The sequence below is a fragment of the Apus apus genome, chromosome Z, assembly GCF_020740795.1.
Source record: "Apus apus isolate bApuApu2 chromosome Z, bApuApu2.pri.cur, whole genome shotgun sequence".
Taxonomy (NCBI): Eukaryota; Metazoa; Chordata; class Aves; order Apodiformes; family Apodidae; genus Apus; species Apus apus.
The window spans coordinates 52,391,397-52,414,992 of NC_067312.1; the positions used below are offsets into that span (position 1 = coordinate 52,391,397).

The 23,596-nt window shown below is 38.5% G+C and overlaps 1 protein-coding gene across 3 annotated transcripts in view; it reads left to right on the top strand.

The window, feature by feature from the left end:
* RNF38 (ring finger protein 38) overlaps nucleotides 1-19,906 on the top strand; it is a 116,509-nt gene extending 96,603 nt beyond the window's left edge. For 2 of the 3 annotated variants that reach the window (XM_051642699.1, XM_051642702.1), the window contains exons 6-11: nucleotides 3,151-3,321; nucleotides 5,085-5,246; nucleotides 8,228-8,334; nucleotides 9,911-9,995; nucleotides 11,328-11,449; nucleotides 16,435-19,906. In XM_051642699.1, coding sequence (XP_051498659.1) covers nucleotides 3,151-3,321; nucleotides 5,085-5,246; nucleotides 8,228-8,334; nucleotides 9,911-9,995; nucleotides 11,328-11,449; nucleotides 16,435-16,639 — 852 coding nt within the window. In that variant the 3' untranslated portion in view covers nucleotides 16,640-19,906. Of the gene's footprint in view, nucleotides 1-3,150; nucleotides 3,322-5,084; nucleotides 5,247-8,227; nucleotides 8,335-9,910; nucleotides 9,996-11,327; nucleotides 11,450-12,359; nucleotides 12,460-16,434 lie in introns of all 3 variants that reach the window. The other variant, XM_051642701.1, reaches the window with a different exon arrangement.
* The last annotated feature ends 3,690 nt before the right edge of the window (nucleotides 19,907-23,596 follow it).

Genomic DNA, 23,596 nt, shown 5'->3' on the forward strand with positions numbered 1-23,596 from the left:
TTTTTATGAGGCAGCTCGCCTAGGGAAAAATCTTACTTAGTAGAGTCCTTGTTCAGACTTTGGATACAAAAAGGTCTGATAGTCCAATGTCAGTTTTACTCTGAGGAATAATAGCATCCTGAAAGATCACCAAAAGCTGAGAGGGGTTCTTCTGTCTCAAAGTGCTCTCATAAAATTAATCAAAATATTACCTAGTAATGATGACTCTTTGTGTCTTCTGAGAGTAAACTGCCTTGACTGGCTAATGTACTAGCATTAAAACTGAAAGAATTTGAACTGTGTTTTCAGACATTTTAATGCATGAGCTTGGAGATGCCGCTTTCCAGGTCATAGCATTCTGATGCTGCTATTCAGTGGAATTTCATCATTAAGTGCTAACAGGATCCAGAGCTGAAGAAGTGCACCCCAAGAAGTTTCAACTGTACAGACAAAGGTTACAGAACCTGGTAGAAGACTCCTTTCACACCCCACTCCTTTTTCTAGTATAAATCTCTTCTGCCATACATTAAGACTATATATAGGGTCCAGTAACAATTTATAATGTCGGGATAAAAATTGGTCTCTGCCAGCTGTGCATTTGCCAGCACTGCATAACATGACTTTTTCTGTTGCCCACTCTGTGGCCTAAGAGCTTGAACAAGCCTATGACTCTGAAATAAAACCTTTGATGTGACCACCTATTTCTTTAAGCTACTCATTGAAGTGTGGGGAAAGTTTGCATTCATCTTGTCCAAGTGCCATTTATCCACATGGGAGACAAGTTCTGCAGCATTCTGTTGGCCAGACTGGAATATCTGTGGGCAGTGTTTCCCCTTATGTTTCAATTGGTGAAAATCTTTTACATGAGTCAGTGTGTATCCCTGAGGCAGGATGAGAGGCAACTTCTTCCTCCTATTTAGTGGTGGTGTTAGTGGAGCAAAGCAATCTCAGACTGGATACCCAAAGATTGGAACAGTACTTGCATAGTTAATTACACAAGGCATGAAAGCAACATTGTCCCAAGAAACAACAACAGAGAAAAAGCTGAAACTATATTTGTGCTTAGGGAAATCAAAACAACAGATACTAATAATCTTACTCCCTGCTTTGAACAGATATATTACCAATGCAATTCATTTAATATTTCATCCTTCGGTGGTGGTGATAATGATGTCTTTCAGTGGACTCATTTCTGTATGTCACTGCCTGTCTTGGGCACTGGGGTGGCCAAAACTGGACACTGGACTTGAGATACAGTTTCAAAAGTTCCAAATAGAGATGCAGAATCACTTTGGGGGACCCATTAGTTACATTCTCAGTAATGCAACCCAGCATGCAGTAGGCCTTTTTGACTGCAGGAGTACACTACAGCTTTTGTGTACTCCCATTTGACATGTCCACCAGACCCAACCATTTATTTTTTTTTCAGCAAATCTGCTAAGTAACTAATCTCAAAATGTCCTGCTCTGTGGAGTTACTCTCTCCCAGTGCCAGGCTTCACAGTTGCCTTAGAGTTTCACATGGATCATTTCAGGTAGTTTCTTCAGTTTATAAAAGTACATCTGACAGGTAGCCCTACCCTCCAGCATGGCAGCTGGCTCACCAAGTTAATCTGTGAACTTCCCAGTATTCTTGTTACTTTCACAGTATTTGCCTTGCCATGTATATAACTATAAAATAAACAAATATATTTATTAAATATCATAATGAGTTTTAAAACTTCCAGGAAACATGTTCAAACAGCAGAAGTTTTAAAAAATTAATAGCAAATACTATTGATAAATAATAATAATTATCGGGTAGTTCTCATTTCTTTCCACTTGACAGATAATGCAGCCTCATTTGCTGTAACTTAAGAAGCACTGTGGTCACAGCACAGATCGTTACCATACCGAATCTTGGGTTTAAATCTATTTTAATGTGTTCTCCAAATCACTTTCTGTTTTGAAAAACACTATGTGATGTTCTACCTGCAAATTTATTTTCAGCTATTTCAGAAAACAGTTTCCCATTTAGTAAAATACAATTAAAAAAAAATATTTTAACACGTTAATGGAAACACTAGCCTGTTGTATTTATTTTTTAGAGAAATGATGTAGTAGCCAAAAGGGGCAAAAATAGCCAACTTTTAAGAAAAAAAGAGTAGTCAGATCAAATTACTCTGCTACTGTTTCAGAGCATGTAAAGATTCATGTTTGGTCATTACCACAGTAAATTGAGGAGATAGTTCTACCTCCACTACTGTAATCTGGTTTTAAACTAGATCTCTCTACCATTTTATGCCATTGTATTAAGTATGCACAATATATATTGTGTGACACAACTCAAGAGAAAAAGACAAAGTGAGAGATCAGAACTGGTCCTCTTTTCTTTGTAAGATTTGGTAACACGTATCTTATTAACTGCTCACTAGTTGTCAGAAATGTAAGAAATGCCTGACTTTCTGATGACGGATGAAACAGCAAGCACAAGAGAATGCAAGATGTCTTGCTCCTCTGTATTTGGAGTTGGAAGTAAAACCAACACTTCTACAAGGCACAGTCCTGCTCTCCTGCAGTGCCTTCATCACTTTATTGTTAAAACATTAGCACTCAAGGTTGCTTTAATAAGAGGATTTTCAAAGAGGAGAGAAAAAGGGCTGTTTTCCACAGTAGCTGTCACTTAGGGAGCTGCCTTTAGAGCATGAGGCTCCCCTCAAAATGCAGAACTGAGTAGCACTTATGAATAATTTTTAGTATATGAGGCAACTGAGTTTTTAAGGCACAGACTGACAGCTGGGAGACCCTCTGCTCCATCTAGAGCTTAAAATGTTTGCAAGGCCATTGCTTTGGCATGCTGTTTTGAAGGTAGTATCTGCAGAAAATAAACTAGGATAAATGTGTCTGTTCACCATTTAGGAGTTTGTGTAATCCTGGATTATTGCAAACCCCAACTCCCTCTGACGTCATGAGAGATGCAGATGTCACACTATGGTACTTCCAGAGCCTGTTCTGTCCTAATCACTGTTCTATGTGTATTTGAATGAGTTCCTTTTTATGTGTGTCTGAGATTTTTCCAAGGAAGCAAGAGAGCTGCTTTGTTTTAATGATACCTTTCCATAATAAATATAGAATGTGCTATATGGAATGTTTGTGCTAGAGATAAAAATACGTTGTTTTCATTTTATTTCAGGTGCTTCAGGCATGCTCAGTCCAGCATCTACCTGTACCGTATGCAGCATTTCCACCCCTCATTTCTAGTGACCCATTCCTTTTGCATCCTCCTCATATCTCTCCACACCACCCTCCTCACTTGCCTCCTCCAGGACAGTTTGTTCCTTTCCAAGCACAGCAGTCACGGTCGGTAAGTAAAGCTTCTTACCCTCTCTCTCTGTAGAATTGGTGGGGCTGGATGAGCAAAGAGTGCTGATACCTGATTGAGGAAACAGAAGGATTTTGTTTAACGTAATAGGTTTTTGCACTTATGCTTCCTTAGTACATCTATAACCACTTAGTATGAAGAGAAAAAAATAATGTAAAGTTCACCGTATTTCTCTTCAGATTTCATCAACTGTTGTCTATGCTGTTTCTTCATAGACCTTTACCTCTGTCAAAAAGATGTGTATTTGCTTCACCAACTATTACTTCAGGTATTTCTTTCCCAGGAATGAGAGGAGAATCCAGAGAAGGTTGTATAGCGGGTAGAGTAGTGTGGAATGTTACTTTCATTACACGTGTCTTTTGTATTACTTCTCAGTTAATTTTTAAATGACCAGTGCTTTTCCCAAAATATAGTGACCTTAGGTCATTCAGACATACTCTGACATACTTGTATTTATTTTTTTTTCCCCACTTAAAAACGTATATGCCTTCTGCTTAAGCAGTCTTGGCTTACTGATAAGGACTATGTAAACATGGGAAAATGTGACCTAGTTTGGATTTTGGGGAGATGCTACATTTTCGGTTGTGGCCTACAGCTCTTACTGTGGTATTGATCTGTATACTCGTGTCCATTTGTTTGCCTCTGACTAGAAAATACCAGTATGTCACTAAAGCAGAAGTAGAAAACACCTTCACTGTTACATGCAAACACTGCTGAGGCTTCTCCATGCCATCTTTCATGTGTGGGTAGGGTTGTATTAACTTCATTATGGTAGTGGGAGAATATCTGAGAAAATACAGTTTTCAGTGATAGTCTTTATATGACTTTTCCTTTAGAAAATGTATGGGCTCAGGTTTTAGCTTTGGTTGCCTGCTTAGGTTATTGACTAGGCTTGCCTGTCAGCTTCCAGCTCTGGCTGAAAGCTTGTATATTTGTGGTCTAAGATAACCTTGTCTTTAAAGTTTACTCTGCATAACAGGGAAACAAAATATTCCTTTGATTGCACAAGGTGGCTTTCACAGATGGATTTCTTGAAATTGTCGAATTCAGTGTCACAAACAGAAGGGTGTATTGATGAAACAATTACAATTCCTGGTTAATTCTTGAGCACTTTTGCACCTAACTCGTGTACTAAAGTTGAATAGATAATGATACTGAACTGGGATCTCATGATTCTGAAACCTTGACAGTGTGTTCTTAGTACAACTGCTTGCATGACCCTCCTAGGAGAGCCTCTGCTTGGTTACTGAGTATCATTAGCAGTTTTGGTTATTGGAGTCGACGTTTCCTCTCCAATCTTCAGATTTTCTGGCACAATTTCAGTTCTTGTCTATGGTTGTCTATTTTTTTCTCTCGCATAGTTGTACAGTGAGAGCAGCCTGGCAAGAAGGAGAGCAAATATTTGTCCTGAAAAATGCAAGACACAGGAAATTACAGCCACTCCTATATTTGCTAGATCGCATAAATTCCTGGTCTATAAGCATGGCTAGCTGGAAAAGGTGAATTTATATCAAATGTGTAGTGTTGTCTTTGCTTTTTGGTAGTGTTAATGGCACAGGAATCGTTCCGAGAAATACTATATGAAACTGAGTACAATTATACCTGTAATTATTTTTTTCTTTGCCCTATAAAATTGAACACAGCCACTCAGAATATACAGCTGGGATTGCAGTTCTTTACTGGGGAAAAAAATTGCATCTCTATTATTCCAGCAAAGCCTGTATCTTTATTATTTTTCTTTTCAGCCACTTCAAAGGATAGAAAATGAAGTAGAACTACTTGGGGAACATCTTCCTGTAGGAGGTTTTACATACCCTCCCTCAGCCCATCCACCAACATTGCCTCCCTCAGCTCCTCTCCAATTCTTAACCCACGATCCTTTACACCAGGAGGTGTCATTTGGTGTAGTAAGTATTTTTTTCTGTGCTATTTTCTCATTCATGCTACATTAAGATTCTAGACCTTTATGGTACATTTTGTTGAAGAGTGGCACAGCTTGCAGTTTTATTCCATTATTGGCTATAGCTGCATACCATGTTATTTTTTTAATCTTGTTTTAATCAAGCTAAGCATAACTTGATGACACCAGCAAATTATTTCTGATAACATTAACTGCAAAGTGTCATAGCAGTTACTTAGAAAACATGCCACATTGCCACAGAATCCAGGACTTCTGCTGCGAAAAATAGTTTGTATAGTTTAGAAAAGTTATTTTCACCTAATTCTTCATTGTGTGTTGAGTTTCCACAAATCAGGAAAGCTAGAATGCTTTAAAAATACTTCTTGTACAGAGTGTTTGCAGACAACAGTGGTATTGAGTGCTTCCATAATTTTTTTTCTGTAATTAAGACAGCCAAGCTTGCTTTAAGCCAAGTTTCTAGGGACCTACAGGTAATTCAAATGCAGAAGTACGAAAAAAAAAAAATGCAATAAACCTGGTGCAGGATAAAGTCTGTGTGGAATTTTGTGCTTCTGTGTTGTGTCCTGTATCAGTGCTACTTCTAGGATCTTTGTGTTGAGCTTTAATCTGCGATTTTATTAGTCCTGAGATTTTCTTGTTGTTTGTTTTGCTTGTTTTGGCTTTTTTTAGAAAAACCTGTCCTGTCTGTGTAATGCTTCAAGAAAGAAATAGAAGTCAGGTACAGGCTCTGAAGTATTTTTTATGTTTGACCTGTGCATCAACTTAACAGAACGTTTTAGAGGCACATTGTTACATAAATTTTAAATCAGAATGGAATGCTAGGCCCCGTGACTACAGAATACACAGATAACTTCCACTTAGTCTCCTTGAAGTCAAACAACCTAGCAAAATGCTTGCTGCAATTTTTAGAAAAATTCAAGTAAGTTTCCACCACTTCAAAAAAAAAAAAAAGTCAACTCCCTGTTAAACTAAAGATGTACAGATTTTCAGTGAATTTTTTAGTCCCTGTGAGTCACTCTGGAGACAAGACACTTAAAAACTTCCATAAACTGCTTGTATTCTATTCAATGTGCTTGTTAGATGAATTACAGTCTAATCACAAACATTTTGGTTGGAGTTAGGCTTTCTTGATTTCCAAGTTCAGCCTTTACAGTAGATAAGGAAAAGAGTACCATGTTTGTGCAGAATATGTAGCATTTTTCCTCTCTGATGCTTCAGTTCCGGGTTGTATATCACTGAGGAGTAGAGCAAAGGTGTACTGTAAGTAATCATATGGTCTTTTATACAGCAATCCTAAATCTTAATACAGTTTTATTTATATTAAAATTAATATGGTTATCTGATTCTTTCATTAAGTGAACAACAATTTCTGATTCTGTTTTTGGATTGCAGAATTCACAAACAGTAAAACTGATAATTGGTGTGTCTGTTTGAGATCTTACTTTTGAGAAAAAGACCCTGGGTCTTCACATTCTGTTTACTTCAATGTAAATTTTATGTATGACCATAGCTACCTATTAATAATGTTTCCATTGTAAAGTCAGGGGGTTTAGATTAGTAATAGGTGGTGCTGGGCTTTTGCATTTTATTAAATTCCAAACATGAAAGAAGAAAAACATCTTACTGAAGACTGAATGTTCTTTGTTTCAAAAAAGAAGTCTCAAGGCCTTAAAATATTAATTCAATAGTGCTACATGAATTTTTAGTTTTAAAAATTGCTAAAAAATTGGTAGCACTCCGAGTATCTCTTGAAAAAGAGTTTGCATTTAAGTGGTACTACTGAACCATGTTTTCCCCATCTTAGTAGGTAATGCAAGGAATTTTGAACAATTATAATGAAAACTTAAATATACAAGATCTTAGAGTGCAAATGAAAAAAAGTATGACAGTAAAGCCCTGTTTTAGCCCTGAAAAAAATGCATTGAAAATTTAGGCTCGGCTGCCTCTTTAAGCATTGTCCAGCCATAGAAATTGTGCTGATTAAACTCTCCACATAGACTTGAAAGTCTTTAACCCTTCTTTAACCTAAATGTACATATACATCACTCTTTAAAAGTGTTTTTATTTTAAGATTTTTTTTTAATAATTTTTAAAGTTAACTGCTTTTGTGCAAGCCTGCGTAACAGCACCAGGCCTAAAGCCTGGTCTTTTAAACTTACAAGAGAGTCAGCAGTTCTTGTCCTGTTTCCCAAACCAGCCTACAGGTAGACTAAGTGCACAAGAGCTTGCAAGGATTTCTGTTGTGTATTACTACTTTTTCACGTAGAATGGTATGATGGCAGGTAACTGATGGGAATTGTTTCATATTGAGACTGAGGCTCTTTTGGATTTGAGCAGAGCCTGAATTTTTTTAATAATGCTTTATTGAAAGTGGATTTCAATATTCAGATTTCATTTTATTTCATTATTAAGAAGCAAAATGTTGAATCACAGACTCACAGACTGGATGAGATTGAAAGGGAGGTCAACTGGTCCAATCCCCCTGCTCAAGCAGGGCTATCTAAAGTCGGTTGCCTGGGACCATGTCCACTCAGCTTTTGATTATTTCCAAGGATAGAGACTCCACCACCTCTCTGGGCAACCTGTGCCAGTGCTCAGTCACCCTCACGGTAAAGAAGTGTTTCTTGATGTTCAGACGGAGCCTCCTGTGTTTCAGTTTGTGCCCACTGCCTCTGGTCTTGTCACTGGGCACCACTGAAAAGAGCCTGGCTCCGTCTTCTTTGCACCCTCCCTGCAGGTATTTGTATGCATTGATAAGATCCCCCTGAGCCTTTTCTTCTCCAGGCTGAACAGTCCCATCTCTCTCAGCCTTTCCTCATTTGTGAGATGCTCCAGCCCCATCTTAGTAGCCCTTTGTTGGACTTGCTCCAGCATGTCCGTGTCTCTCTTGTGCTGGGGAGCCCAGAACTGGACATAAGTTCCAGTTTCACAAGTTCCAGTTGAAGCTTATTTTCTTCTTTCTTGCAGCCTTACCCACCTTTTATGTCTCGAAGACTCACAGGGCGCAGCAGATACCGATCGCAGCAGCCAATGCCACCACACCCCTACCATCCCAGCCTATTGCCTTATGTGCTGTAAGTTCAAAGTACATTTGCTTCCATTAGACTATTAAGAAGTCACGTGACTCTTAATAAGAGACTGCACTTTTTATGGTTGAACTCTGCTAGAGAACAGGCGTCATTTGGATATCTTGGAGAGGAGGAAAACCTCCACTTCTGTGTAAATTTTTCAGCTTATTTTTTAATAACATACACCCTTGAGCAAGGAAAGATACAATTTAACAGTTTTATCCAATGTAGTTTTATGGGTCTTTTGAGGTACAGTAGCCCATTGTTTCTGAACTCATTCCTAAAATCTTAAACAAATTTTAAAACTTTCATTCTTGGATACTCTTACAGAGGCATAGTTTTGTGGAAGGATAAAGTTCTAAGAGTCTTCACTTACTGAATAAATTAATTTGATTTCATTCTTTTCTCAAACAGTAGGGCAGGAGCTTTCTGTGATGCATTACTCTGTATTGGCTGAACTGCTAATCTGTTACAAGTGTTGAATTTGTTTTCTGCTTCTGATAAGCTGTTCCTGGAAAAATGTGGGACAATTAAAATTTAGGAATTACCCTTTGTGTGTTGTGGTAGACCCTCTGTGGCTGAGTTTGGGCATATGACATGAGATTTATTGCTCTTCTCTCCTGTTTTGGAAATAAGTATTAAATGTTTGGAAAACAAAGATCTCCTGGTGGCAAAAGTGATATTGACAAGTTAATACTCAAACATTGACACCAGATCTGTAGTTTCTTTCTGTGCATTTTCAGATGTGGCATGAAAATGGCACCAGAGATCTGATCCAGTGAAGTTAATTCAACTTTGTGTCTTACAGTCTGAGAGTGATGTCATAGCTTCTTGCCTGTCCATTGAGGACACAATGTGGCATAGTAATTCCTGATTACTTCAGTGGTATTTTAATATATTTTAGTTCTGTGAATTTGTTAATTCTGTATCTGTGAGGTTTGACCTATAGGACAATCTTGGAGAGTAAAAAAACTTGTTGAATATAAAACCAGAACATTTCTCTCTTGCCTCTCTACCTGAAGAGATTCTGCTTTGACCAGCATCACAGTGTGTGAGAAGATGACTTTGTACTTGCCTTAAGTGTGGAAGTTGGTCCAGTAGCATATCCCATTTATCTCCATTGTGTGTTTTATGCTTACAAAAGTTTCAAGGCATTTGTAGTGAAGAGTTAACTGAACTTAGTATTCCTTATCTTTCTTGATATTTTGTCTGCTTAAAGATATAAAGCATGTTTAAAACCAGAAGGTCAAATCAGTGTCAGTATTAGCTCTCCATAATCTGTGTTTATCAAGATATTAGTTTTAGAAATAATGCTGAACTTGGTTGGAAGTATCAGTTGAGACATGCATGCAATTAAAAAGGCAACAACACTCTCAGAATCAAAAAATGGCACAGTTAGCTTTTTCACATGACTCTTTCACTTAATTTTGAAGTCAAGAATAGACATTTGAACATTTTTACAAGTTCTGAGAACCTGTTCATATGAGAGGGGTAAACAAGGTAACTTTATACCTCTGCTAGATGTTCCTGTGCTTTCCTTCAGTAAGATGCTGAACCTTATAATTGTTTGCTCTCATGGTAGATCAATGCTTCCAGTGCCACCTGCAGTTGGACCAGCTTTCAGCTTTGAGTTGGATGTGGAAGATGGAGAGGTAGAAAACTATGAGGTTGGTGTGTAAACTACAACTACCTTTAAAGAACAGATGTTAGCTGAAGCAATACATAAAATTTTATTATATTTTGCTTTTAATCCTACTTTTGTCTTTTATCTTTCAAATAAATGTAATGACTATTTAGACGGAATCCAGAAGCCATCCTTTTGGATTTTGGGGGGGGGATATTGGAAGTGATTTCCTTAAATATCACACAGAAGGGAAACACTTTCAAAAGAACAGGGTAAGTTACTGGGTTTTGTGCATAAATTTGCAGAATAGTTTTAATACAGGATAGTGTTAATGTCATAGGATTGATTAATTAATCTAAATGTAATGTTTATAAAACTACCTTTCTGACTTTACTTCTTGGCCCTCAGGAGGGTATAGTAGTTCACCCTCTGTAATATCCTAGATAATTATGGAGCAGTCCCAATTGTAGCATCTTTGCTGGTTCTGAGACTATAGAATGTGGTTGGATTTTTCTTCAAATCATCTTCAAGTCATCATCAACCCTTGCTTTTGCATCTCTTTGCCTGTGCTCCCCTTAAGAGCTCTGTGTAGTTGCATGTTTTCAGTTTAACACTTCTGTAATAACTTCTGCTGTAGTTCTGAACAAACATCATCTTACATCTGAGAATTTGGGCCCTAGGTTTGACAGACACTTGTGGTCGGAACTGTTTGCAGCTTCCACCAAGTCTTTTAACTTTTCTATGCCTTGGTTCTTCATTGCACTTGCGGTGATAATTTTTCCTAGGCCTCTTGTGCGGGAATGCAAAATTATTTATTGCAGTGCTTGTCTTATGCAAAATGAACATAACATTTAGCAAAAAAAGTGCTTAAAGATTTGTGGCATGTATTTGTTTTCCAGATAAAATCTTTGTATTTCACTTCAGCTAGCCCAGAATGTGGAATGGCAATCAGAACCTTTCCCATGAAATTATTGATTTATCTTACAAGACCAGACTCCCATACTCTTAGGAAGCAAGTTGTGGGTTTTTTTGGGTTTGTTTTGTTTTGTTTTGTTTTTCTGGTTACCAGCACTGTTAATTTCATAGCAGTGTGAGGCAGTCCTTCAAAAGCAAGTTGTGCATGCAGCCACAAGACTGGTTGGAGGTTGTATCTGGGAGGCTTTGAAATCACAAAAGGAGTATCTTACATAATTAGAAAGATGGTTCAGTTCTGAAAGACTTTCCATGAGGCTTTTGTTGTAGGGAGAACTAAGGTTTTGAACATTTCTTGATAGAATGGTGTTTTGTTCCACCAGGTGGGGCAGCCTCACCTCTAGTTAAATCACAGCCAGCTTGAGCAGTGAGTTTTTAAATGTCCAATGTCCATGTTTTGCAGGCACTTCTGAATTTGGCAGAACGTCTCGGAGAAGCCAAACCACGGGGATTGACAAAGGCAGACATTGAGCAGCTTCCATCCTACAGGTTCAATCCAAACAACCACCAGTCAGAGCAGACATTGTAAGTACATTGGTCTCTTTCAAAGGTCTGTAATTGTGGTGGCTGTAATTTTGTTAACTTGCAGCCTCAGCTAGGCCAAAAGGGCTTTAAAAGCAGTCACATCAGTAAGCAGCTTAATTTTTTTTGTTTCTTGGATTGCATTCCAGATCAAACACTGCTTAACCTTACTTCAAAACATCCATCTAGTCTCACATCATTTAGCTACAATTCAATTTAGTTCCACAGCATAAAAAAAATTAAATTGAGAGAAAGGCATTCCAAGGTTTTTTTCAGCATTCTAGACATTGAAGTGACTTAGTCAACTTGGAATGCCTGCTGTGTTAAAATAGCTTCAGGTGTTAATGTTGCAAGTGATACAGCTTGGTCAGCAGTTTAAGAGTGCATCTTCTTGTTTTTAAAAACTGTTAACTTACTGTGTTTGAAAGACGTGCACAACCAAGTGGAAAGGGCAGTATAGGTATGAAGGTAGTTAAAGTGACTTAGTACCAAATGCTGTCTAATGTTTGAACTTCAGTGTAAGGATTTTCCTCTGATGTTCCAGTTTTACTGACCCGCAGCGTGACTTACTAGTATCAATAGAGAGTGAACTTTATAGATCATTTGCTCTGCCATTTTTCTTTTTTGATGTAACATCTGTTCTGTTGGTTGGGTCTGTGAAATCCTGTGAGTAGGAGCACTTGCTTTGTGGTTTGAAAGCACACACACAAAACATAACCCAGCAACAGCAAATCTCATTAGCTGTACATTAGTACATTGTCACACTACACATCTTTAATCACAGATACAGGTAACTGTAGCTGCCCAAGGGGTAAAAGAGCTACCAAGCTGCAGTCATCAGCACAGTAAAAATATGGTTAGTTTGGGTTTTTCTTACATAGCAGATACATTTGAACTTTGTTGTCTTTTTTAGGTGTGTGGTGTGCATGTGTGATTTTGAGTCAAGGCAGCTACTTAGAGTCTTACCCTGTAACCATGAGTTCCATGCCAAGTGTGTCGATAAATGGCTGAAGGTAAAAAATAAATAACAATTCCTATCTTATAGGGAGTTCATTATGCAGCTGGGGTGGGGAGGTAATTTTGCTGTTCCACTTCGTTTCCTCTTGTCTCGCGTTTCTAATACTTAGCCTAGAAATGCCAACGAAGTGGAGGCACAGCCTACTTATGATATTTTTATTTTGATTGATGAAGGAAATTTCTTTATAATCTTTGGAACAAAGGAAAATTAGTATGAAGATAATTTATTTTACTGGTATATCTTACTGTGTTTTCCATTTGCACTAAACAATGACTGGGAATTCAATTTCTCTGTGAAATTAAATACTTTTAAAAAGACTGACATAATAATATAGGAAGTATGAATTAGAGTTTCTCTAATGATGGTAACTTTTCACTGTTTTAGATACCCTGCATAGCAAGAATGAGTACTGGTACCTTCCTCCCCCACTTTGCTATTGATGTTAGGTTCTGGGACAAATAAAATGTTTTATGTGTGTACATATATGTGTATGCATATATATAGGAATGTAATACATACAAATAGAAATTACAATTTTACAAATTAGCATATACCCTTCCAAGAGAATTTGAGCAGAAAATAAAGGATCTAGAATCAGGGCAACCCAGTAAGAGGACAGAAAATAGCAGCAGTGCAGAAGGTATGAAGAACAGGAAATACAAATAAGTAGGTGATGATACACTGACATCTCTACAAGTGGCATTAGGCAGATACATTGCCAACAAGGTATTGAGCCCCATCCCTCACCTTTTTTCAGTATTTTATTCTGTTCAGCTTTAGTTTAATCTGTGTGTAGTCTGTTGCATAGAACACTTGAAACTGCAATGATCTTGTGTTAATACAGGATACAGCCCCTAGAGAATTGTGCATGGTGTCTGTTGTTTTGGAAAAAGAAATAAAAAATGCTTGCCTTGATGGCTTCATAAAAGTAAGAAAATGCATATTTGGCAGACACCAAAATGTTCAGTGCAGATTAATTACTTATAGTAATAATAATGATGATGATGATTATTATTATTATGTTAACATTGACAACGTTCTTGTGGCTACCAAGATAGCAAGAATAGTGAGAAGGATTTTAAAAACTGGGATATGAAATTGCCCTTGGGTTGTAGTACCTGTGGTAGTCTAAGGCTTCTATGAAATCTAAGGCCAGTGTAAATGTTACCACAACAGTGCTCAGAATTTTCAGTAGAATAGGTGTTCTTCAATATGTGAATCTATCCATGTACATATTTGAGAATCAGTAAAAGGAATGTAAACAGCTAGTTGTTGTCAGATTAAAAAGCCGCATATATGGTAGTATCAATGTATCTATGTTAAATGTATGCTGTTTCGTTCAGTAACTGCAAATAGACTATTTATTTAAGTAGTGTACTACAGTGTCGTGCTCTCTGGAGGACTATTCATACTAGATTTGTCTTCTCATTGCCTGAAACTTTTCAGTCATTTGTGATATTGACAAAGTATCCAGAGATAGTATTACTCTTTTTTATGAAAAAAGAGCTAAGATCACTTGACACAGCCTGCGAGACACTGGATGCTGTCGGTTAAATTAATTATATAGGTTAAATTGATTATATTGTTTTTTGTAACAGGCAGCTCTTCCCAGGCTATTAAGGGGGGGAAAAACCAACAAAACAAAAGAATAATTAAAAAAACCCCTGCTAGATAAAAATGTTAGAGTTACTGATCTGCAGATTGCTGTAAGTTAGAAGAACATGTCAGGGAAGTATCACACATGCTTGTCCTGTTCTTATGCTCATTCTTACCTGATGGTTGGGCTCAAGAGTCAGACAAGTCTGTTGAATTAAGCTTTTTTGGGACTCAGTGTGGCAATTCTACAGATAGATTTAATACTTTCAACTGGTAATGAACTGGCAATTGAATTCAGAATAGTAAAGTGAAAAAAGCAGATTTAGTTTAGTCTTTATTTTCATAATTATGTGTGGTGACACAGCTGTTTTTTTGATGTTCCTGTTCCAGCTTAGAAGCTATGTATTTTCTAACATGTTTCAAGTGTGGCATTTTCTAAAGGTTGTTTCACAAACAAATTCCATGAGTGTAAAAATATCAGATAAATGGGGGAATGGGGTGAAAGATATACAACCTGAACCTAAAGAGGGTGTAATTATATCCATCTAAAACTTATTGTATTAACATTGTCTATTCCAAAAAAAGTAGATCTGTTAGTGCATTGTGTAGCTTTCTCTCCTTAAAGAACAAAAAATAAGTACCTACTTTAGAAGGTCAGTATTATGTCCTTGCTCCTTTTTTTGCACCAAAGAGTCATGTTAAATGCCAGGAAGAGGGAATGAATTTAATGAAAGGTACAAGAATTAAATTGAATTTAAAACAGATGTTCATGTAGAAACTTGAGAAGTGACTTAAAAAGCACTGCTGCAGTGTCCATGAGAATTCATTTTATTCTGGCACATTTGATTCATTTCTGTGATGCCTTTTAGGAAATTACTCCCACTGAATACTCTGTTTCTGCTACAAATGGTAGATACTTAATTATTTGTCTAAGGGAATACCTACTGATTCATTAATACATCAAATTTTGAAGACCATGTATTTTCATTTTAAAAATCGTATTAGCTGAGCTGTATCTGCACATACAGACTAGTGACCAAGTGGCATTGTCCTCAAGTGGTTTCAGCATTTCTAGTGAAAGAGCAAGAAATAAATTTTGAATCAAATCTCCAATACAGGGATTACAAAAAACTATACAGCAATAAAAACAGCAATACAAACTATTAAACATATAACATATAAAACAGTAGTAATTGACAGAAAAAATGTATGGTCATTTTAACTTGCATTTCTAAGTTAAGTTTTTCAGTAGTAACTTGTTACTTTTCATTGGCATTTGTTGTTTGGTTTCAAAATTTGTGGCAATAATATTTGAACTCTGACCTTCAGAGCCACATTTCTTGATGCTCTGACTTGTATTTTAATTGAAAAGTCTGGCTATCTTAGGAGAACTTGGAGTTGACAGTGGTTGGTCCTGCAGTTTTGGGAACTGCAAAATACAGAATTTGAGGCAGGGAAGAGTTCTTTTTTCTCTGCTTTTTGCAAAGGAAATGTTTTATCATAGGTGTTACACATTTGTTTTGGGCTTTTTCTCATAGTTTGCTAAAATGAAATCAGCCTCTGTTTGAAAAGGAGAACAAGTAGGCAGAAATACTTTCCCAGTAGCTTACAGACAGTTACTTCTCATCTGTCTGATATTTTAAAGGAAGCTGTAAAGAGTCATAGAACATATTTTCAGTGAGTGCTTTACTGAAGGGCTAGATTTAGTCCTGCTTGTTTGTGTTACTTGGATACCTGTTCTGTCAGGTCATGTCTCTTTTTCTTTTTTCTTTTTTTTTTTCTTTCTTTCTTTCTTTCCTCCTTTCTCTTTACTAAAACCCCTTTCCTTTTTCCCTAGTCTGCTTTCAGCTTTGACCAAGTCTATAGAATGGGTTTCTCTGAGAATAATTGAATAAATAGAGTATGAAGAGATGTGATCACTGATCAGTAGAGCTTCTGACAACATGACACACTCCTATAGGACATTTTTGCATCCCAGGGCTGCTAGTCTGGTGTTGGTGGGTTTCTCCACAACACTCAGAGAAACAGCTTCTTAGTTGTGTACATCTGATTGCAATATGCTGTAATTATGAATCTGCGTTAATAGAACCACCAGCACCAGCCTAGTTTGCTGGTTTGCTTTATCTTTAAAAAGGCACGATTTTTTTTTAAACATAGTTTTGAAACTTACCACACCATTCTGTTACAAAATAAACTAAAAAAAGGCATAAGCACACTTATTTTTTTCTCTTGAGTACTCTTGAATTGCTTTATAGAGCTTGAGCTGAAGGTGGCAACCTCATGATGGTCACAGATGTTCAGGATCATAGATACACATGACCTTAACAATGTCTTTGTCAGTATAGTAAATCCTCTTCTGTTTATGATTTTACAGGCAAATCGTACCTGCCCAATTTGTAGAGCTGATGCTTCGGAAGTGCATCGTGATTCAGAATGACCAATCTAAGAGCACAAATCTGGCTTGGGTATTCCTGGTCACATGTATATATGGACTATCTATTGAACTTACCCATGTGGCTTCCAGCCTACCCTTTACACAAAGGGGTCAATGGACCTTAAGTTTGCACTGTGTGACTTAATCAATTACAAAGCTTATAACTAGTCTTCACAGTTACAGGATTGTTATACTAACAGTGTGATTGGAACTCCAAAGATTTTTATTTTTTTTAGCTTAATTTTGTGTGCACTAACATTCCCTGGTTTTGTGTGATCATTCTGAGTGTTGCTGCAAGGTTACTGTGGATGTGATCTTTTAGCATGTGCTTTTATAGAAAAGAAAAAGAAAAAAAAAAAGTGGTAGCTCCAAACAATATAGCAATCTACCTTATATAGAGCCTTCAGATACTGTGAGTGGGAATGAATGGTGTGAATGTGTGTTTGCTTGTGAGAGGATGTGTGAAGTGTGCTTGTGACTGAGCGTGCATGTGTGTTTGAGAACCTATATACCAGCATGTACTGAGAATGTATGTGTGTAGTAATAATTATGCTGCAATGTATAATCTTGTGTGTTATTTAAACAGTACTAGTACTGTACACTGGTTCTTTTCCTTGTGTTTGCAGTTGCACACTGAATGCAATGGGTGCAGCAATTACAAACGTAGTATTTCCTCCCCAATGTACTTACAGGTATAAAGACCTTTCTACCTACTATTCAAACAGCTGTTATGCTTCCCTTGGAGGCTTTAAATGTGTACCACTAAAGAGTGCATTGATTGTTCAAACATGAGTTACCTTGGGGGTTTTAGCATTTGTTACAGAGTTGGGATTTTTAAGTAGCTGATTTACAAGTTATTTTATCAATGTAAAGTTGCAATATCGCACAAATCACTTAGCAATATTAACATTTTCAAACGCTAAAATGAATATCAATACTTTTCTGTTCTCCTTTTAAGTTTTTCTAGCTGGGTTTGCCAGTTAGGTGTTTCTTCCATGAAAGGAAGCAGAAAGGACACTGAGGATCTTGTGCAAACAGCTCTTCACTTTGGCTTTTGTATTTGCTAAGGATGTAATCTTTTAGCTCATAAACATTGGCTTTAATCACACACATTCTTTGTCATCTACAAGGGAGTTTGTATACAACTGAAATAACTTGTAAAAAGTTACAATTTTATTCCTGCAATTTCATGAATAAAATAAAATTGTTAGCATTTTCTTAGAGAAGTAGAACTTCTATTTTTTTTTTTTCATTGTATCACAAGAGAAGGTGGGGTTTGGTCACTAACTGCAGAATTCAGTTGCCCTGATGCTGCTTCTTGCCCTTCCTGTTTCATGATGAGTGTAAGATGAAGAAGGAACTCCCTTGTTTTTTGCAATCAAGTTTCCCAAGCTCTGCTATAGGAGTTGAACGGAGCACCTTCCAGATCAATCGTGAAACAGGAGGTGATAACCTCCATTCAAGTGCTCTGTATAATGCTTTATTTGAGCTAGTGAAAAACAAAAAGCTTAATTTATAACGTTCAGACTGTTAACATACTCAGTATGTTCTAGCAAAATACTTAGGTCTACATATACCATAGTTATTCAAAGGATGCACTTTTTGCAAAAAAAAAATCTTCACCTAAATCCAGTGTCATTACTTTGGTTGCAGCAGCACAAGTGGCACAATTAGCAATACTGCTGCAACTTGCTGCCAGTTTTGGCTTTAAGTTTATTTTTTATCATTTCTGATGCTTTTGTATGCTGCTATGCTTTAGTATCAGCTATAATTTCAAACAGTGTTAGATGTTACCCATGCTGATTCCCTCTTTAAAGATTCTACAAACCAGTCACAGCTCTTGGTGCAGATTAAATAAAAGCACAATTTTGCCCTATTTCAGATGTTCTTCCCTCTGTTTAGTTATGCAGGTAATTCTCAAAAACAGTGAGTCAGTCCATACTTATCCATACTTAAGAACACTAAATAAATAAAAATGCTGTTACATCCATTTCAAAATATTAGAATTTCTCCTCTCTTCCAGTGGAGTTAAAGAATGGGCTTTTCAGAATAATGCCTAGCAGGTTAAATTACATGTAATAAAATATATATATTTTTAAAGCAAAATGATGTTGTTTAAAAAGCCTATGCCACATATGTCTTGCAAAACTTAAGCTCTTTTATATAGCTACCAAAAAAAATTACACGTGTACAGACTTAAGCATAACTAACACTACTGAGCTCAGTGTTCAGTTTGAGGCATGGAAAAAAGGCACTTTTTCTAAGCTAGATACAAATGAACAAGACACATTCTTCTGAAGCCAAGAGAAGGTATTCCTCTTTCTGGAATTGGAGAAATCTTGATGTGTAATGTCCCTTCTTCCCCAGTAAACTCTGTGAAGCAGTGGGAGATCTAGGAGATGGAGGGTCTAAGTTGGTAAAATCCTGGAATTAATTGTTGCACTCTTATGGTTCATCTCTTCTGGAACGTTTCTTTCGTTTGCATGGGACTCTTGCAGATGTATGTGGACTTGCTGCCTGTGGTTAGTGTGTATAAACAGCACACATCTATGTTCTGAATCAGACAAGCTACAATCAAGTCCTCTCTGTTGTGGCTGTCAAAGAAAGGGGATTCGTTTTCAGCTCTTAACTGCCATGTGTTAGGCACATTTGTGTGTATTTCTACACCCTGCCATGGTGCCTGGCAGCACCTGAAGCAAGGTATTTTTTATGTTTGTTGCCTTTCTGTCATCACCTGGCTCTTTCTCCAAAAAAAACAGAAGCAACCTGTAATACGTTTTCTTTGTCATATTGGCACTGCTGTGTTTTTTTTTGCATAAACTGTTGATTTAATTTGATGTTTTAGTGGATATCAAGGCCTGCAGGTAATTCCAGTGTCTCGGTTTTTTTGGCTTTCTTTAAAAAAATAATAATAATAAAACCTTTTCTGTATGCCATTTTGTAAAGGCTCTTGAATGTGATTTCACAGTTGTTAACACATTGTGTAATACCTGGGATGAGATTTACCAACCCTTTTAACTATAGAAAACACATTTTTGACTGAGTTATCTTTGGGCCTTTGTAAAAGCTGTGTTTGTTTTTCTTTGGTACATTGTTACCTCATGTGCTACTTGTGTTTCAGGTTTGCTAATGTTTATGAAAGTTTATGGGTTTTGTTGGAATCATATTTTGTCAGGTGTTTTCTTTAAATCATACTTTATTGTATAACGTGTAGTTTTAAATGTATTATAAATACCTGTAACCAAATCATTTGAAGGCTTGATAAATTTTTAACAAAATTTGTACGTTTTTTATGAGAGTTACTAGTAATGCTTTACTAGGTAGTGCAATGAATTTTTATTTTTAATCCCTGTGCCCAATTTTGGAGTTGAGAGAATTGTTCAGTAATAAATGTATGATGTACACTTACACAGTTCTGCCCTGTCCTTTCTCCTAGAAAGAGGTGCATTGTTTCCTTTTGTTGCTTTGCATAGTTACATGCGTGATCACACAACTTTAGATCTTGGCAACAGACTCGTGCTGTGGAGCATGATAATGCAACACCTTAATTGTAGTGCCTGGCAAACTTTTTAAAATCTACCTCATGAGATCATAAGAGAACAATATTAAATGTCATGTAATATTTTTGAAAGTGTAAAATAACTATAATTCGTGGAACGCAAAGCCTTGCCTAAAAGATAAGCTCTCTAAAAATGTTACTTAGTCAAAGGAAAATAGTGGGGAGGGAGGTGCATCTTTCACATACTGTTGGCACTGTGTCAGCTGAAGATGTTATACTTTGCAGTGCCCTAACGGTGGTAAAAAAATGCTTCCTGAGTGAAGGATGAAACTGGATTATAAGGAGCTGGATTAGCCAGAGTCACACAAGAAGCTGGTGGTTAAACAACAAAAACAGAGCTTGGGGTTTTTTTTAATGAGATGATGTAACCTAAGTTGTAACCTAAGGTGTCATTATTTAAAAGGCTTTCATGGCATTTAATAGTGTCATGAATAGCAGGTGTTATTGGTACTCAAACATATTTGAAGGTCCATTGGTGCTTCAGGAATCCTTATGCAAAGATTCATATACGTGTACTTTGGATGTATAATGCTGGATAACAACGAGTTTTGTCTCCCATACACCATGTGTCAATTATTAATTACACCACTGAAAATGGACAGTGCTGCCAGTAGTACTTGCTAAGCTAAGGTAGTCGGCTGCCTAGCTTCAATTATGATAAGTGAAAATATTGGTGGCTGGCTTAGAGCCTGTATCAGCAAGATTCTGAGAGCAGAGCAGGGCTTCCTCATAAAGATAAGAGAATATCTCAGCTTGGAAGGGACCCATAAGGATCATCGAATCCAACTCCCTGCTCTTCTCAGGACTACCTGAAACTAAACGATATGACTAATAGTGCCATCCAGATGCTCTTTGAACTCTTGACAGTGAGTAGGACCACTCCCTGGAGAGACTGTTCCATTGACCGACCACTGTCTTAGTGAAGAATCTTTTCCTAGCATCCAATCAGAACTTCTCCTGATGCAGGTTCATGCCATTTCCTCATGTCCTGTCCCTGGACAACAGAAGTTGGAGATCAGCACCTCCCCATTTGCTGCCTGCCTTGAGGAAGTTGTAGGCTGCCATGAGGCTACCGCTCAGCCTGGTCTCCAAGCTGAACAAGCCGTTTGACCTCAGGTGCTCATCCCAATTCTTGCCCTGGAGACCTTTCCCCTTCTTGGCTTCCCTCCTCCAGACACATTCCTGTAGCCCAATGTCCTTCCTATACTGAGGTGCCCAAAACTGCACACAGTCCTTGAGCTGGGGCCACACCAGTGCTGTGCAGAATGGGACAATCACCTCCCTCAACCAGCTGGTTGTGCTGAGCTTGATGCACCCCAAGGACATGGCTGGCCCTTTTGGCTGCCAGGGCATGCTGTTGACTTACACACCACCTACCATCAACCCAAACCCCCAGATACCTTTCTGCAGGGGTGCTTTCCAGTCTCTTGTCCCCCAGGGTTACCACGGGGTTTCCCTGTCCCAGGTGGAGAATCTGGCCCCTGCTCTTGTTGAATCCCGTAGGGTTGGTGATGGCCCAGCTCTGTAGCCTATGCAAACCTCGGGGAGGGGGGGGGGAGGGTGCTCTCTACACTCAAGGGAGTCTGCAGCTCTCCCTAATTTAGATTATCAGCAAACTCATTTAATGTACATTAAATTCCTCCATCCAGATCAGTTATAAAAGCATTGAAGAGCACAGGCCCTAAACCTGAGCTGTGCAGAACCCTTCTAGTGAAAAGATGAACAGGCAGCAACCAAAGTTTTTTTTTTTCCACAGAGTTCATCTAAACTCACCATGCACTCACTATGCATCCAGATGGTACAGTTTATACTGTAGCAGGGGCATGTTTTGTAGTACATCACATTTTGTGCAACTGCTTTCACAGAAAGGCAGCTGATCCCTAGCCAGCTTCCTGCTGTACCTTTCCATTCAAAAGAAAGGGTGATATTTGACTGGAAGCTTCTGCGTGAGGAAGTAAGGCTCAGAAACCATACTTGTCAACGAGTGGGTGAAGGACAAAGCCTGTTTCCCTTGCCAGGCTGTCTTCTCACTGACAAATCTGTAGATTTTCTGCATTTGTGTCCTGTTGAGTATACTGTTCACTCCCTATCCTGTCCCAAACACAACCACTTCAAAAATCTAAATCACTTAATCTTGAAACAAATATTAAGGCAAATCTAGCCATTCTGTCATGGCTGAGTAGCATGTAACTTGTAACCCTGAAATTGTCCTTAATTTTGGCCAGCTGTGAAGTTCTCTTCTTCATGTTTCCTGGGAATATATATATATCTCCATTCCAGTGTTTATGAGACTTTGTCTCATTTCCCTAGGATATTTTCATACAGTACTTTGTTGGACGCAGTCTTTCCACTTGTGGGAAACTGTTCTTTTCTTCCCCACCTAAGTCTAAACAAAATGTCTTTTAAGCCAGCGAAGGCCTCTCCTGATTATCCCCAGCTAACGAACTAAAACAGACTTGCTTCTCAAGGACAACTGAACCCAAAACAACAGATGTGGTCCGGGACAGAAAGGATGGGCGACAAGCCATCCTGTGCCCCTGGCAGTCACCGCCTTAAAGTGGGGCTCACGGACGCTCATTGGCTCTGGACAGTGACACTGACTGGACCGGTGGGTCAGGGGGTATAAAAGGTGGCGAGGGCAGCAGGTGGGTCCTTCCCTCCTCCCTGAGGCCCGTTCGGACGCTTTCTGCCTGGGACACCCCCCTGCTGCGGACACTGGTGCTGCGACCCTGCCCGCCTGCCCCGGGTCCAGCCTGAGCCTCAGCGCCGAGCGTGCCGGGGTCCCGAGCCCTGGGGTCGGAGCCCCCTCCCCGTGTTGCTGCCGCTGCGCACACACACACACACACACACACACACACACTCCTTTCCTCATTAAGGAGGACTGGCGTCGGGTTTCCTTCCCTCCTCCCTCCTCCCTTTGATCCTTAATCCTCTCCCTTAAAAGCACCTTTGCATTGCCTCCCTAAAGGACACTTTCTCACCTCATACATACTGATATCCCTGGTAGCCATTCACACCTGCATTGTCCCTGAACATCATCCCTCGGTTTGTGTTAACCCTTAATAAACCTATTAGTTTGTGGAGTAAATCTTGGCTTTAGAGGCAATTTCTGAGCGTGGAGGGGTGGGGGTACTGTCTAGCTACCACCCGGAAACACGGTCCCACGGCGGCCGTTGCTCCGTGAGAGGCAGCGCCGCGTGTGACCCTCGGGCTCATTCACAAGCCCCTCCACAGTGAGAGGGGGAGTCGCAAAAGCACCTGACCGCCGGTAGCCCCCGGTACCGGCTTGCGACACCACTTCTTAAAGCCTGGCCAGCTTGTTGCTTCAGTAACCACCACGAGTCCCATATTATTGCCTTTGCAGATGTAATAAAGGAAGAAAGCACTGATCAGAAGCTTCTATATCCTATCTGATCCATGCAGCTACTGAACTCTAAGGGCAGTAGGCTGAGCAAGTGTATGTCTGCTTGAAAAATATCACATACTCATGTGTCCTCTGTATAACCTTTTGCAGCCTTGTTGCTCCGCATCATTGTCAAAGCA